General features: G+C 31.8%; 1 protein-coding gene across 2 annotated transcripts; it reads left to right on the top strand.

Moving 5' to 3' along the window:
- The first annotated feature begins 837 nt into the window (after nucleotides 1–837).
- Nucleotides 838–13,977, top strand: LOC111710105 (major facilitator superfamily domain-containing protein 8). 2 transcript variants are annotated; one of them, XM_023484135.1, is made up of 15 exons: nucleotides 838–983; nucleotides 1,384–1,463; nucleotides 2,292–2,412; nucleotides 2,628–2,775; nucleotides 3,939–3,982; nucleotides 4,772–4,850; nucleotides 6,632–6,700; nucleotides 7,049–7,118; nucleotides 8,912–9,023; nucleotides 9,580–9,631; nucleotides 10,415–10,524; nucleotides 12,004–12,114; nucleotides 12,585–12,624; nucleotides 12,680–12,757; nucleotides 13,858–13,977. In XM_023484135.1, exons 1-15 carry the CDS (start codon nucleotides 954–956, stop codon nucleotides 13,917–13,919), a joined length of 1,206 nt encoding a protein of 401 aa, XP_023339903.1. In that variant the 5' UTR covers nucleotides 838–953; the 3' UTR covers nucleotides 13,920–13,977. The 2 variants fall into 2 exon arrangements, with proteins under 2 accessions (XP_023339903.1, XP_023339902.1); XM_023484134.1 differs by having other exon boundaries at nucleotides 3,939–3,991.
- Nucleotides 13,978–14,617: the final 640 nt, after the last annotated feature.

Here is a 14,617-nt window from a genome sequence, read left to right as displayed (position 1 = left end):
GACTCTTTAACTCTGAGTTTAGACACATCCTGTTTGGTTTTTTATAATTTTGACTCATCATAAAACTCCGGCATGCAACTAATTAAATGTGAGACCCCTGAATTTATGTCGACTGTCACTTAATATAATGATGACTTGAAACTCTTTAAAATAAGAAACAATCAAGAACAGTTTGAATTTAGCCATGGAAATTTATGAAAATCTATGAAAAGGAAATGAGTCTTTGCCACAAACTCAGATTTTCTAATCCCGATATCATTTCAACCCAAAGTCGTACACCTTTGATATTTCACACTTAGATTCTTTGATCTAACATAATTCTTAGTTTGAAATATCAAAGGTTTACAACATTAGGTTACAAAGATATCGGGAATAGCAAATTTGAGGTTGTGGCAAGGACTCAATTCCTTTATGAAAATCTATGAAAATTTATGAAAATTTATGTAAATCTATGAAAATCTATGAAAATCTATGAAAATCTATGAAAATTTATGAAAATCTATGAAAATCTATAGAAAATCTATGAAAAAAAAATTTGTCATAGATAGTGCAATTTTACATACAGCTGAAGGAAAGAAATATTTTGAAAAATCATCATAATTATTAAGATTATAATCATTATTTTAGCAATGAAATATACTATTCAAATTGACAAGCAATAAACTCTTTCTAGCTATAAATTCTCCTATTTGTATTCTAGCAATACACTCTACTATTTATATTCAAGTAATAAACTCTTACATTCTTTCTTTAGAAATAAATAATTTATTTGTATTTAAGCAATAAACTCTAATGTTTGTATTTTAGCAATAAACTCTAATGTTTGTAATTAAGCAATAAACTCTAATGTTTGTATTTTAGCAATAAATTCTACTGGAAGATACTATGTATCTCTAGCTACAAGGATAGAAGAACGAACTACTCATATTGCTCTTTTATCTCTCTTCCAAACCATGGGGTTCATCATAGGACCTGGAATTCAGGCAATTAGTTCTTTAATTACAAAAGTCAATAAATATTTGGACTTAATGACGTTTCACGCTACATTTTTTAGTAATAAAATAAGCTTTTAAATTTTGATTTTTAAGCCGCCTTTTTTATTTTCCGGAATTGTCTGTTATCATTTATGGTTGATGGATTTCGGCAAAGTTTTAAAGCCAATATTTCTGGGCAACATTTTAGCATCGACTGGATACAGAAAAAAATGTTTAACGTACATTTATTGGTCACAATAAAAAAACTGACAAATCAGCAGCAGACAAGTCAAAGACATAAACTTTATATATTTGTCGAATGTTTTTTTAAAATAAATAAAACTTTATATTAACGAACGGTCTATGTCCAAAAACCAGTTTACATATATGTAAATTCTGTTAATATTAGGCTGGTTTGGTTCCTCTAGGTGCTCAAAGAATTTCAGGGGAAAGTTCAGGCATATACCTTGATATGTACACAGCTACTGGGTAAGTACAGGCATATACCTTGATATGTTCACAGCTACTGGGTAAGTACAGGCATATACCTTGATATGTTCACAGCTACTGGGTAAGTACAGGCATATACCTTGATATGTTCACAGCTACTGGGTAAGTACAGGCATATACCTTGATATGTTCACAGCTACTGGGTAAGTACAGGCATATACCTTGATATGTTCACAGCTACTGGGTAAGTAAAGGCGTATACCTTGATATGTTCACAGCTACTGGGTAAGTACAGGCATATACCTTGATATGTTCACAGATGCTGGGTAAGTACAGGCATATTCCTTGATATGTTCACAGCTACTGGGTAAGTATAGGCATTTACAGTGATATGTTCACAGCTACTGGGTAAGTATAGGCATATAACTTGATATGTTCACAGCTACTGGGTAAGTATTTTGATTTGCTAAGTATTTAGGGTTTGTTTATTAAAAAAAATAAAAAGTAAAAATGGCGGGGGATAAAAAATACTTAAAAGCTGTGAATTTAAAATCCCCGTCCTAAAATGAACTTTACCAAAAATTAAATTGAGCTAGTGATATAAAATATAAAGCCGAAGCATCTTGAAAAGGAGTTAAGTCTTTGCCACAAACTCGAATTTTCTGATCCCTAATATATCTGTGCAACCTAATGGGGGAAACATTTTATATTACAAACTTAGGTTATTTTATCTAACAGAAGTTGTAGTTTCAAATATTTAAGGTTGAAGACATGGGTTGCAAAGATATAGAGATAATAAAATTATAGTTTGCGGTAAAGACTCAATTCATTTAACAACTTTGAAATTGCAAAGAAGGATATATCTAGGTGGGTAAGTGCTTCTACTGGTGCCCTGTGTATAATTCTGTACCTACCCTACATATTCCAAGAGAAATATATTGCTGTGAAGGAAAGAGAATTTATAAAAATTCAAGAGAGAAATGAGAAGGTAAGGTTTGTTTAAAAGAATCTATGTAATAAAGTTAAGGCAAAAAACATTTCTGAAAAAAAAACTTGGAAATAAAAGCTTTGGTAAAAAAGTCCCAATTTTCTGATGTCCTAGGACAGAATCCTGAGTTTTAAATTCCCGGGACTTTTTTTCCGAAAATAATATGGGGTCTGCAAATATTATTATTATTATTATTATTATTATTATTACTATAGTTGCCTCCTGTCAAGAGAAGAATATTAAGAGAAGCCTCCAGAGTATCCCTGGGTCCAACTAAGATAGATACACAAACTGCAGAACCTCGCCAGCTTCTCAAATCATATTCTCGGATCTCAGTCGTGGACGGGGGTCTTAACTTTAACAGTGAGTTTTCATTCCTATTTTATCCTCGAGTTCAAAATACTGGAGGGACACTGAACTTGAAGAGGTCTATTCATAATGGTAACCTTTAACATTGATCAAAAATGTGGCAGATATCGTTGTAGCTTTAAAAGTGTTAAATTCTGACATTTTCTCCGGTGTTTCCGCAGCAGAAATCAGCATGACACTAATAAATGTGCCATTCGGCATCAAACAAATCTTTTAAACATTCTTATAGACTTTAAAATAGTTTGCTAATCTAAAAGGTGAAATCCTCAAAACATGTTAAGTTAGATAAAAAACTAGATAGTTATTTAAATTCTTTTGCAAATAAAGCTTTTAATGTTTAGGGGTCATAGTCATTTTCAATTACAAGTAACCATTCAAAGACGATTTCATCTAAGCTAAATCTTTGAAAACCTACAGGGTTACCCACAAACAGACTTCAGAGACGATTTTACGGATGCCTGCTTCCAGGCGCGTAGTGGAGGTTTAGCCTAGGGGGGAGCACATTTTTTTTTGTGTGCACCCCTCTAACTGTTGATGTGCACCCCCTAAAAAAACCGGTATTAAGAAAAAATAAAGTTTAAAATCTATACTAATCTACCTGAAGGCTGAGTATTAGTCATGACCATAATTACCAATCATTGTAGATAAGATTAAGGTACAAAAAAGAATTTGAGAAATAATCATAAAATGGACAAATTGTGACATTGTCGATTGATAAGAAAAGTAAAAAATCTGAATATTTATGTAAGTTTACTGTTTAATAAATTAGAGCCTGCCTCTGGCTCTAGGGAGGTGCATGTCAAGGGGGGCACAGTGGTTCCGGCCCCCCTCCACTACGCGCCTGCCTTTTTCCCATGTATTCAAGATTCACTGTAACTGTAAACTGTTTATTTCTGCAGCCAAATAAGTGAATAAGTCGTTAGATTACTATATCTAAGACAGATTACTTAATTTAACCTTGAGATCGTCATATCTTAAGAGTTTCCGGTCGCCTGTACAGTCTCATCTTTTGTGGGTAACCCTGTCGTCGTCGTTGTGCTTGTATATAATTTGTCTAGTTCACGTTGCCACCTATTGTACGATTATAGATAATCTATTTTGAACAATTTGTTTTAAATTTCAAATATTTCAGTAATGGTAGTTTTTGTTGTATTTAGGAAAGCTTGAAGATATTGATGATGATTCTGAAAATGGAGAAATGGTAACCACGGTAATTCAAAATTCTAAAATCCCCCCCCCCCACTCATTAATGTGTTGTTCATGTGCAAACTTTAAAAAGGGGTGTTTATTCTTTTGGTGTAAAAATCATTAAGAGAAAGGGGGGGTCCTGTAACACAACATCCCCCTCTGCTACTTAGAGAAAGGTCCTGAGCCAAAGAAAGGTGCAAATTGCGAGGCATGTTTTACTCACTCGTAGGCGTATATAGTTTAAAGTCCATTTAATTTTCGAAAATTTTAGACCGGATTTTCACCTTTAGTGACTACAGTTCTAAATTTATAATTTTAAGCCTGAATAAATAATAGTTTCTCACAAATAAATCTAATAATTCTCTTCCCTCATCTATATGTAATAAAGCTGTTCACTTACATTATATTTGTTTGTAAAAAGTTTTTAGCTTTAGCTGGCCAAACGGCTGGGCCAAATTGGCTGACATGCTTTTAGGAAATCCTCAGGTACCATGGGGCCTGGGGGTAGCATATGCTTTAAAAAGTTGTAAATTATTTTTTTTTTTCATTTCTTTTTTTTTCAAATTTGGTTTTTTTTTTAATTCCACGGGCAACGCCGGGCTGTTCAGCTAGTAATACTTTATTTGAAAACAAGTGAGTTGAATTGATTCTCTGATGCAGTTATGTTTAAATTCACGTAGTTTTTAATTTTACTGAACGTTATTTTGCTTTATTTTGGCGTGGAACAGGTAACAAACTTTCCATCCCAGGGGCTATATGAGATTGCGAGCAAAAATGCGTGAAAACTTTAATTTATTTTTAGAAAGCGTATCCACCAATAATACCAGCATTGACCTGTCTCTACAACTACTTTTCTTTCTTTATCAACTTTGTTCTGTTAGGTAGGACATTTCTATACCATTGATAGATCGACATTTAACGAAAGAATTTTTCGAATGAACTATTAAAACCACAGTCGTTTTTTCATAGAACGAACTCATTTAACGAACGAACGAATTGAATTTGACGGTACAGTTAGGAAACTAAATGGGGTCGTTAAGGAACGTTGAACAAAAGAATTGAAAAAAACACTCCCGTCTCTTCTCAAACACATATATTTCAGGGGAAGAAAGTTCCAAACCGTGATTTGGCTCAGACCTGACACTGAGTGTCAGTTTTGGGCCAAATGAGCAAAGTAATCTTTTTAAATTTAAGTCGAAAAGTAAAAAACCGTCTGCATACTTATATTTAGAATAGTTAAGGTTATATATTTATAACAAAAATTTAAGTATTAAACCCTTACAAATAAATAAATTTCAATTTTTGATGATAATTGAATTCATTTTGTCACATTTTTGAAGCAAATTCACAAAAGACGTTTTGGAACATGTCGCGATTTTTAGACATTTAACAGATTTGTATCAATGACATTTTAAAGCATAATTACACAATTTTGTAACAAAACAAGTTTTTCGCATTCAGTTGAATTTAAACAATGAAGGAATAGAAATGTAAATAATACATTATATGTTCTGATAATTCAAAATATAACGACTTCAAACTTTGAAAAATTCTAATATTAATTAAAACAAAATTGAACAAAAAAATGCGGTAAATTTTTTATTGAACATGAAGGAAACTTGAAATCATCTGTACTCTCCGTATTTAAAAGTTCAATGTGCAAACAAATTTTAGAATAAATTAGAAGATAAAAATATTTTCAATGATTCATGCAATTCTGTAAATTATGAAAGTGTGTTTTGTTCTGAATTGTTGAATATTACCAAATTATTGATTGTTCTATAAGTTGGTTTATGTTCCAAAACGCGTTCAAGATTCAAATTCATGCTATTAGCAAAAATGGATGGTCGATCTTGCTTCTCAAGCTGAGCCCATTCCGTTGCCAGTTGGAGTTCGTAGTCTGAATTCGTGAATTATAAGCAATCTCTTCGTATTGGCAGTAAAGCAAAGATGTTGATAGGTGATGAATTATTGAGTTCTATGATATGCTGAAGAAGGCATGTGAAGCAAAGAATTAGTATTTCTCTCGAAGTATCTCAAATTTTCAAAACGAAGAGAGAAATGAAAAACCTTGAATTGTTGTTGAAAATGGTATCCGGGGTTTAATTGAAAATAAACGATCACTCACTGTTTTGATTTTAGAAAAGAAGTAAATAGTGTTTTTTTTTTGGTAGTTTTCGTCTTGTTTATTTATATTTTGGAAATAGTTTCTTTAATCAATATTTGCACTCGGCACTGGAAGAGTTACTAAAACGTTGATCATAGTATTTGTGCCCAAACCTGACTCTCAATGACAGGTTTAGAACATAATCATGGTTTGGAACTTTCTTCCCCTGTATTTACACAAAAATTACCGAAAGGTTTTATTTTTGGAGAAATATCGTTTTAATAAAAGTTGAATTGTGTTCATACAGTATATTTTCTGATTTTAGTTTTCTCTGTTATTTTTATTTTGTTTTGACACAACTTTTACTAAATGCTGTGAAAGTGCTTAATTCTGACATTTTCTTCATATTGTTTCTAGCGCAAGTAGATCAGGGAAAGCGTTAAAGAGTATCGGTGTGAATCGGAACTGCTACTGCCTAAGTGTTTGGGCACTTGTTGTAATACAAACTGTTATGTTGATTAAAATGAGCTCTTTAACGCTAATTTATATTTTTAGAAACGATACTTACACCCCTTGCTATGGATATGTGGGCTTGGACTGCAGCTGAAGCTCTTCAAAATATAGGTTAAACCTTTAAATTATTTTATTTTTGGAGAATTACTAAAATTATTCAATTCATTCTTTCAAAGTTACTAAAAAAGCCCTGAAACTAATTAATTCACGAAAACAGGAAATATGATGGCCTTTGATTGGTAGGGCATTTGTTATCAAAACGGCTTGCGTGGTTTATAAAAATAAAATTATACTTTTTTGCTATTTTTTATATTGTATAAAAAGAAGATGCTCACAGATTGAGCCAGAATTAAAGTTGAAATAGAAGACGGGCACGAAGCGCTCTAAGAACCTATTACCTTAAATATTTCAAACTTTGAATTCTGTCAGATTAAATATAGTTTAAAATATTCTTTCTAGGTTTAACCATGATCGGTGGAGGATTTTTGTCCCTCTTGGTGTTTGCTCTGATTGGTCCTCTATCGAAAAGGTCTGTATTAAAGATCTATTTTTATCCTCGTCTATTTTGTAAAAATATACCAGAGCTGAAAACTTTAGAATGATGGATATCAACAGATTAATACTTAAACTCCTGGTTTTACTAAACCAGAGATTATTTTAATACTCATTTGATATCCAAGAAGGAAGTTTAAAATTCAACTAATCAGCGTGTCATGTTAAGATGTACTCGTTAACTTTTGAAAAACTGGTTTTTATATCTGGTGTTGATGGTGTCATATCAATTGAACTAAACATCGATTGAACGAACGTAAGTTTTGGATTGATTTTTATTAAGACTAACGTTCAGAATGACAATAGTCCTAAAATGTGATAAAACATGTTTTAACAAACATGATTCAATTTATATTTGTTTAAATGCTCTAAAAGCCGGCTTGTGAACTTTAATCAAAGATAATATATATATATATATACAGGGTGTCCCACGAAACATGACAGTTGGTATAAATAGTTTAGAATGTCTTCTTCCATAATTTGATAAATTTTTTAATACGAAAGACAATAATAAAAATATTATTTAGGAGTCATATTATAGTAAAATTAATTTCAAAGTAAAATATACTAGAGCAAAAGATTTTTTAAACGAAATAAACTGCAAACAGCCTTTAATATCTAATACAGTGTATGGAAGACGACATTCAAAACTATTTATCAACTGTCATGTTTCGTGGGACACCCTGTATATTATCTTTGACTTTAATTCAATCGGATATTAGTCCAATTGATATAGCATTGTATCTGTAATTGTTATCAAACGTAACTTTTATACAGTAGGGATAATGGATATCCAAAGTAGAGGATTAAGGAGAAAATCAAAAGTGTGTACATTGGATACTGAGATTAAGCAATATCTTATTCTAAAGTTTTCAGCTAAGGATATTTTCTGATTCTCAAATAAAAAAAACTAAGATTGCCATCGTTTCTTCCTTATAGCTTGAGAGGCACCAACTCCCAATCTTGTACAGTCTGCAGAACGAGAATTTTTTTATTGATACATAAATATATTAAAGATCTACCCAACCATATGTTTCTAAACAATTTATCGAAAAGAACTAAACATTGTTTTCTTTTTTTGGTTTTTCTTATGTCAAAGGGCAGTATAATTAGTTTACAATCTTGGATTAGAGGGTAACGTCATTTAATTCAGTTTGTTGCTAAATACAAGTTCTTATCTTAATATTATTTTTATTTATTTATTGTTGATTGTAGAGGTATTTATATGATTTCACTGCAAAATTCCTGACAATAAAATGACGCATAGAAACTTGAATAAAATCACAAATAAAGATAAAAATAACAAAAATAAAAACAAAATAAATAGTCCCGCCTCTGTTGTTGAATTTCAAGTAGATCTTTATTTAACTAAATTCAGTTCCGATTCTCTAGGGTAAGCTCTGTACCAGAAATCAACATGTCACTTCTCTAGACAAACCACAATTAAAAATAATCATTTTTAAAGTTTAAAACTTGGATAAGTTATTCATTTTTATGATCTTAACAAACCATTGTGAATCATATACATGCTATTTAAAAACTGTAGAGTCAATTCATATTTTTTTCATATTTCATATCTTTATTCAACTACAAAGCACGAGATAATACAAATAAAGAAATCACAGTTTACTATGTAGTTTGGACCCGCCTAACCAGAGTAGGTTGTTTTAATTGGTTGGCCCACTATAAACGAATGAGAACTGCAAATAAAAACAATTATCTCAATTATATCAAAATTGTGTTCTCTCCCTTGAATTTATAAATGTTTAGATTTGATGAAAGAATCCTGCTTCTAGTGATGGGAATACTACCGATGATATTGGGAAGAGTTGTTCTCTTCCCCTTCCCTGGAGCAGGATATCCTTTAATGAGAGTTGTTAACGTAAGCTTTTAGTTTCTTTAAATACTAGCCTTTCAGTAGCTATATAATAAACCAAGACATCAAATATATATATATATATATATATTGCCTATAGCCGTCCAAACGGGTAGACCAATTGGCCTGACATTTTTTTTTTGATACTCATGGGTGGTCGGGGGTTGTTTTAAGGTAAAAAAAATTTTTGATCAACATTTAAAAAAAATGTTTTTCATTTTTAATTTGTTTTCCACGGGCAACTCCAGGCCCTTCAGCTGGTATATATATATATTAAGTTGTAATTTCTCTGTTTGTAAGTTTGAATGTCTGATTAACTCATGAACCCTTGACTGATTTGCCTCAAATTTTGAGGGGAGAACTCGTGAGATCCAAGGAAACCTTCTTAGTTTGACATTCTAAGTTGAGTGACCCACTGTTATAGGAGGAAAAACTGAAATCGTAATTTAAGCCCAAGCGCGAGTAAATGGTGGGAGTAACTTTGAGTATCCTGGGCAACGTAGAGTTCCCAAGCTATGTACTGTAAAATGTATATAACCTTATATTACTCCATGTTTTTTAGTCCACTCTGGGAACTACAGTCAGCCCAGTTGATATGTCGCTAAATACTGCAGGTCTCTTTCATCAAATAATTTTCTATAAACTGGGGCCAGATTTAATAAAAAGCATAACGTAGTTGAACCACTTCTCTTCCACTCGACCCGGTGTGTTTTCAAAAGTAACTTTAGGATTACAAAAAAATAAAAAATAAGTTATGAAATATCAATTATTTATGAAATATGAATGCGTCGAAAAAAAATCGATGACTAAAGGTTGTAATATAACAATATAAGGTTGTATAATGTAACAAAAATTCTAAAGTAATTTAATTAGATGTTTAGGAACAGGTTGAGAAAATGAAAATGAACAACTTATAATCGAAAATAAGTCATCTTATTCAGAGTTTCTGTAATCTCTTATTGTTTACAAAAATTTTCAGTAGATTTTCTGGAATTTTTATTGACAAGACGACATTAGATTTGAAGAAATCTATGAACAAATACGTAAAGAATAAGAAATTCAATATAATGTTGAAAAGGAAATAATTGTAACATTAATTTGTTGACAAATTTATATCGAGAAATATGTTCCTAAACATCTAATTAGTTTATTGACACTGTAGAATTTTTAATACATTTTCGTCGTCGTTACATAATAATAAAAAAATAAAAAACGATTTCCTAAACGTAACCACCCAAATGAATGATTTTGAACACCGACTTTGCGCTCAAACTCAGTAATTTTACATCATTAAAATGTTTTCTATGTCTAAAATAAATCCTTAAAAAAATTCTCCATAATACTCAGTTCAACTAATATACATTTCCGGTCACTCCCTTTAAAATTTCTTTGTTTAGATTTCTCCGTGTTGAGTCTCTACGCTAGATCTGACCAAGATTTCTCCGTGTTTAGTTCTGACCTAACTAGTACAGGGTGTAAATATGAGTGGTGTACCTATATTCCAAAGGAACTTTTAAAACAAGTTGTGGTTTTAACAGGCTCTTCGAAATCTTAAATATGGATTTAATGCAATCTTGAATATGGATTTAATGGTCTTTTAATTTATTTTTGATTTCATATTATTTATTATGTAATTTATTAAGTAATTCTCAAGTACCCTTCCACACTAAATGATTAAGGAAGATGTTGTCCTATTTAATCTGATTCAGTAATATGTTGTCGTTTTTCTATCTGATTCAGGAAAATGTTGTCGTTTTATCTGATTCAGGAAGATGTTGTCGTTTTATCTGACTTACGAAGATATTGTCGTTTTCTATCTGATGCAGGAAGATGTTGTCGTTTTTTATCTGATTCGGGAAGATGTGGTCGTTTTCTATCTGATTCAGGGAGATGTTGTCGTTTTTATCTGATTTAGGAAGATTTTGTCGTTTTTCTATCTTATTAAGGAAGATGTTGTCGTTTTCTATCAGATTCAGGAATATGTTGTCGTTTTTTATCTGATTTAGGAAGATTTTGTCGTTTTTCTATGTTATTAAGGAAGATGTTGTCGTTTTTTATCTGATTCAGGAAGATATCGTCGTTTTCTATCTGATTCAGGAATATGTTGTCGTTTTTTTTATCTGATTCAGGAAGACATCGTCGTTTTCTATCTGATTCAGGAAGATGTTGTCGTTTTCTATCTGATTCAGGAAGATGTTGTCGTTTTTATCTGATTCAGGAAGACATCGTCGTTTTCTATCTGATTCAGGAAGATGTTGTCGTTTTTTATCTGATTCAGGAAGACATCGTCGTTTTCCATCTGATTCAGGAAGATTTTGTCGTTTTTTTATCTGATTCAGGATGACGTCGTCGTTTTTTATCTGATTCAGGAAGATTTTGTCGTTTTCTATCTGATTCAGGAAGATATTGTCGTTTTCTATCTGATTCAGGAAGATGTTGTCGTTTTTTTTATCTGATTCAGGAAGATTTTGTCGTTTTCTATCTGATTCAGGGAGATTTTGTCGTTTTCTATCTGATTCAGGAAGACATCGTCGTTTTCTGTCTGATTCAGGAAGATGTTGTCGTTTTCTATCTGATTCAGGAAGATTTTGTCGTTTTCCATCTGATTCAGGAAGATGTTGTCGTTTTCTATCTGATCATTTATCTAATTTCTGTAAACTTCCTTCTTAGCTTCTGCTACATTAATCTGTAAGTAACTTTTATTAAGAAACTGAGATTGAAGAATCTCAAATCTGAAAAAAAGGATATTACGCCATTTTTTCTCAAGACAAGGTTTAAATGAAACCGTTGTAAATTGTGGATAAAATAACATTGGCTGATTATTATTGGGAAGTTTTAGAAAATATATTTCTGTATGAGTTTACATTAAACCCTGTTGGGCATAAATCACTTCGATTTCCACACAGAATTCAAGCCCATTAGGTTCAGCCGTATCGACGTTAATTTGAAATAATCTGCTATGATGTTTTGAAAGCTGTGAGCCTAGATAACTGTTGCACAGTTTCTGGTTGGGTATGCTCTAGCTACGATGGGATATCCTTTCTGTGTCACTCTCACAGCTTCTCTCTACTCTAAGATGCTGGTGGGGGTAAACCAGGTGAGGGACATATAGAAGATACAAGATACAAGATTCTGTAAATATGATGAAATAATAATATATGTTTAAATATGTTTATATCCGATCATTAAACCCTTGACCGATTTGCCGCAAATTTGGATTGGGGAATTATGGGAATATTCTTAGTTTGGTTTAACAATTCTTTACCAGGGAAAACTTAGTTTCTAGACAAAGACATCATAAGATATAAAGTAGTAATTTTTAGTTTGGGGTGGGTTTGGGTTGGTTAAATTAAGCCCGGTCAAAACTCACGAACCCCTTGAACGATTTGCCTCAAATTTTGATGTTCCTCATGTTTAAATTTGTTCAATCATTGCAACCTGAGGTTACAAACCTTAAAAAGTTTTACACCATCAGATTACGAAGAATAATTGGAAATTAGACTTTGAGAGTTTTAAGGTTCTTAGAAAGAATGCTGGTACACATTTTGCATTTATTTTTTTTTACAGGGGCTGTGGTTAGGACTGCTAACAACATTTGGAAGTTTAGGTAACATTTGCAAAAACAGTGCTTGGTCCATATTCTTGAAATAATGTTATTTCAGCACGAGTTATCGGTCCTCTAGCTGTATCCTCCCTGTATGCTGAATATGGAACTTACCTTATCTTCGGACTCATTACAGGAACAGAAAATACGAAATTTTAATTGGTTTTCATTTTTAAGGTTTGTTTACAGTAATAACCAGAAATCTCTGAAATAGGAAGACGATTTTCCAGAAATACTTTAGTGTATCTAATGTTGTTACAAAGCAAATAGTTTTACTAATCTTAAATGGGTCTGTTTAGACTGCACATAACTGTCCTTCATGCTCATTGAACTATTTAAAACCATAACTTGAGCAAAGGATGTGACTTCAGAGACAACTGTAAGGAATTTGCTTGGTCCGTTTTCTTGCATTCAAGGCCAAAACTGGCTTATTGTCCGTTTTCTTGCATTCAAGGCTAAAACTGGCTTATTTCTGTGCTTAATCATTTAGTAAACCATCAAATTACTCATTTGAATGCAAAGACCAAAAATTAAACTTTATATTTTTAGAGTTTCAGGTCGTCTTTTCAGTCTTATCCTTTTGTAGGCAACCCTGTAGTTCAGAGTTGTCTGGTTATCACTATAAATTTATCATACAGCTGTTTTGAATGTATTGGACGATTTTTTAATTACAACGGAGTCGGACAACGCCGCTGGATTTACTGTCACACCTTGGACTAACTATAGCTCCGGTTCCGTTTTCTTTAATTTGTATTTAATTCTGCACGTTTTGATCTATGCTTCAACAATCACTAAACTTAAACAATATTAGATGTACTTTTCCACTTCGAGATTGAAAATGCATCCTTCGACCAAAAAAAAAGTAGAAAAGAGGAGAAACGAAAAATTTAAATTTCATGGGTCATTATTGATCAAAAGGGACAGCTTGGTGGGGCATGGACCACCCTAAACTTAGCCGAACGTGTACTGCAGTGATCTGTAGTACACTGACAGAAGAAATTGTGGTTTTTAGTGGAGAGTGGGACCGTACTGTTAATCTCTTTTAATTAAACTCTATAAAGAACGTTTTCACATGAGAAAATTAGCAATGGTTTGATAATGACTATTTTTTATCAAGAGCGTATACAGGAATAAATGAATAAATAAATACTGTACACTTCCTTATAGCTTAACCTAAAATCCAATTTGACTACCACAAAAAACTTGATTATCATTGATATTTTCTGTTTTTATCAGGGTCTTTGGTACTGGCAGCCATCCTAACCTTAATTTCATTCAAGAAATTGAAAACAGTCTAAATTTGAGAATAAATATTTATTTACCATTTATGTTAAATATACATTCTTAAAATATGAATATTTATTATAATATCTTTAAACTACAATGCGAACTAAATAATAAGATTAAGAGTAAATTATTAATAAAAAAAATAAAAAATGGAAAAAACGTTAAGAGTTTCTTCGTACATCCATGAATTATAAATTTTGACTTTAAAACAACGTGCCCCACACCCCAAACCTATATTTGACATGCAAAAATAGTCCACAATACAATGTCGTCAAAAAATTTTAAAGTTTAATTTAAAATCTCGTGAATTATCTGCTGTTTAAAAATAGGTTTCTAAGAAATAATGTTAAGAAACAATGTAGATACATATTTAATGTTTGAGTTTTCGAAACTTTTGAGGAAATCTGAATTTATCAGCTGATTATTTAGATTGCATACCATATGCAGACACACCATGGACAGCATCTTTCATTGGTCGGATCTGTACTAATCAATATCAAGCCAAAGACTCGAGTTTCACAAACGCTTAAGCTTACGAATGTCGGGCTTTACTATTAAAATCTGATGCTTAAATTGTGGGTAATATATACGATACAGTCACCTTTCATTGGATTTGGCCGCCTGGTGACATATTGTTTGTACTTCTAATTTGATGTTCCTTCCAGGGTTTAATTATTAGAGGTTGATTGTTCCATGACCTACTGCTAGG

The sequence above is a fragment of the Eurytemora carolleeae genome, unplaced genomic scaffold (genome assembly GCF_000591075.1).
Source record: "Eurytemora carolleeae unplaced genomic scaffold, Eaff_2.0 scaffold676, whole genome shotgun sequence".
Lineage (NCBI taxonomy): Eukaryota > Metazoa > Arthropoda > Copepoda > Calanoida > Temoridae > Eurytemora > Eurytemora carolleeae.
The sequence above is the reverse complement of the archived record's forward strand: the minus strand, read 5'-3'. Positions and strand labels throughout refer to the sequence as shown.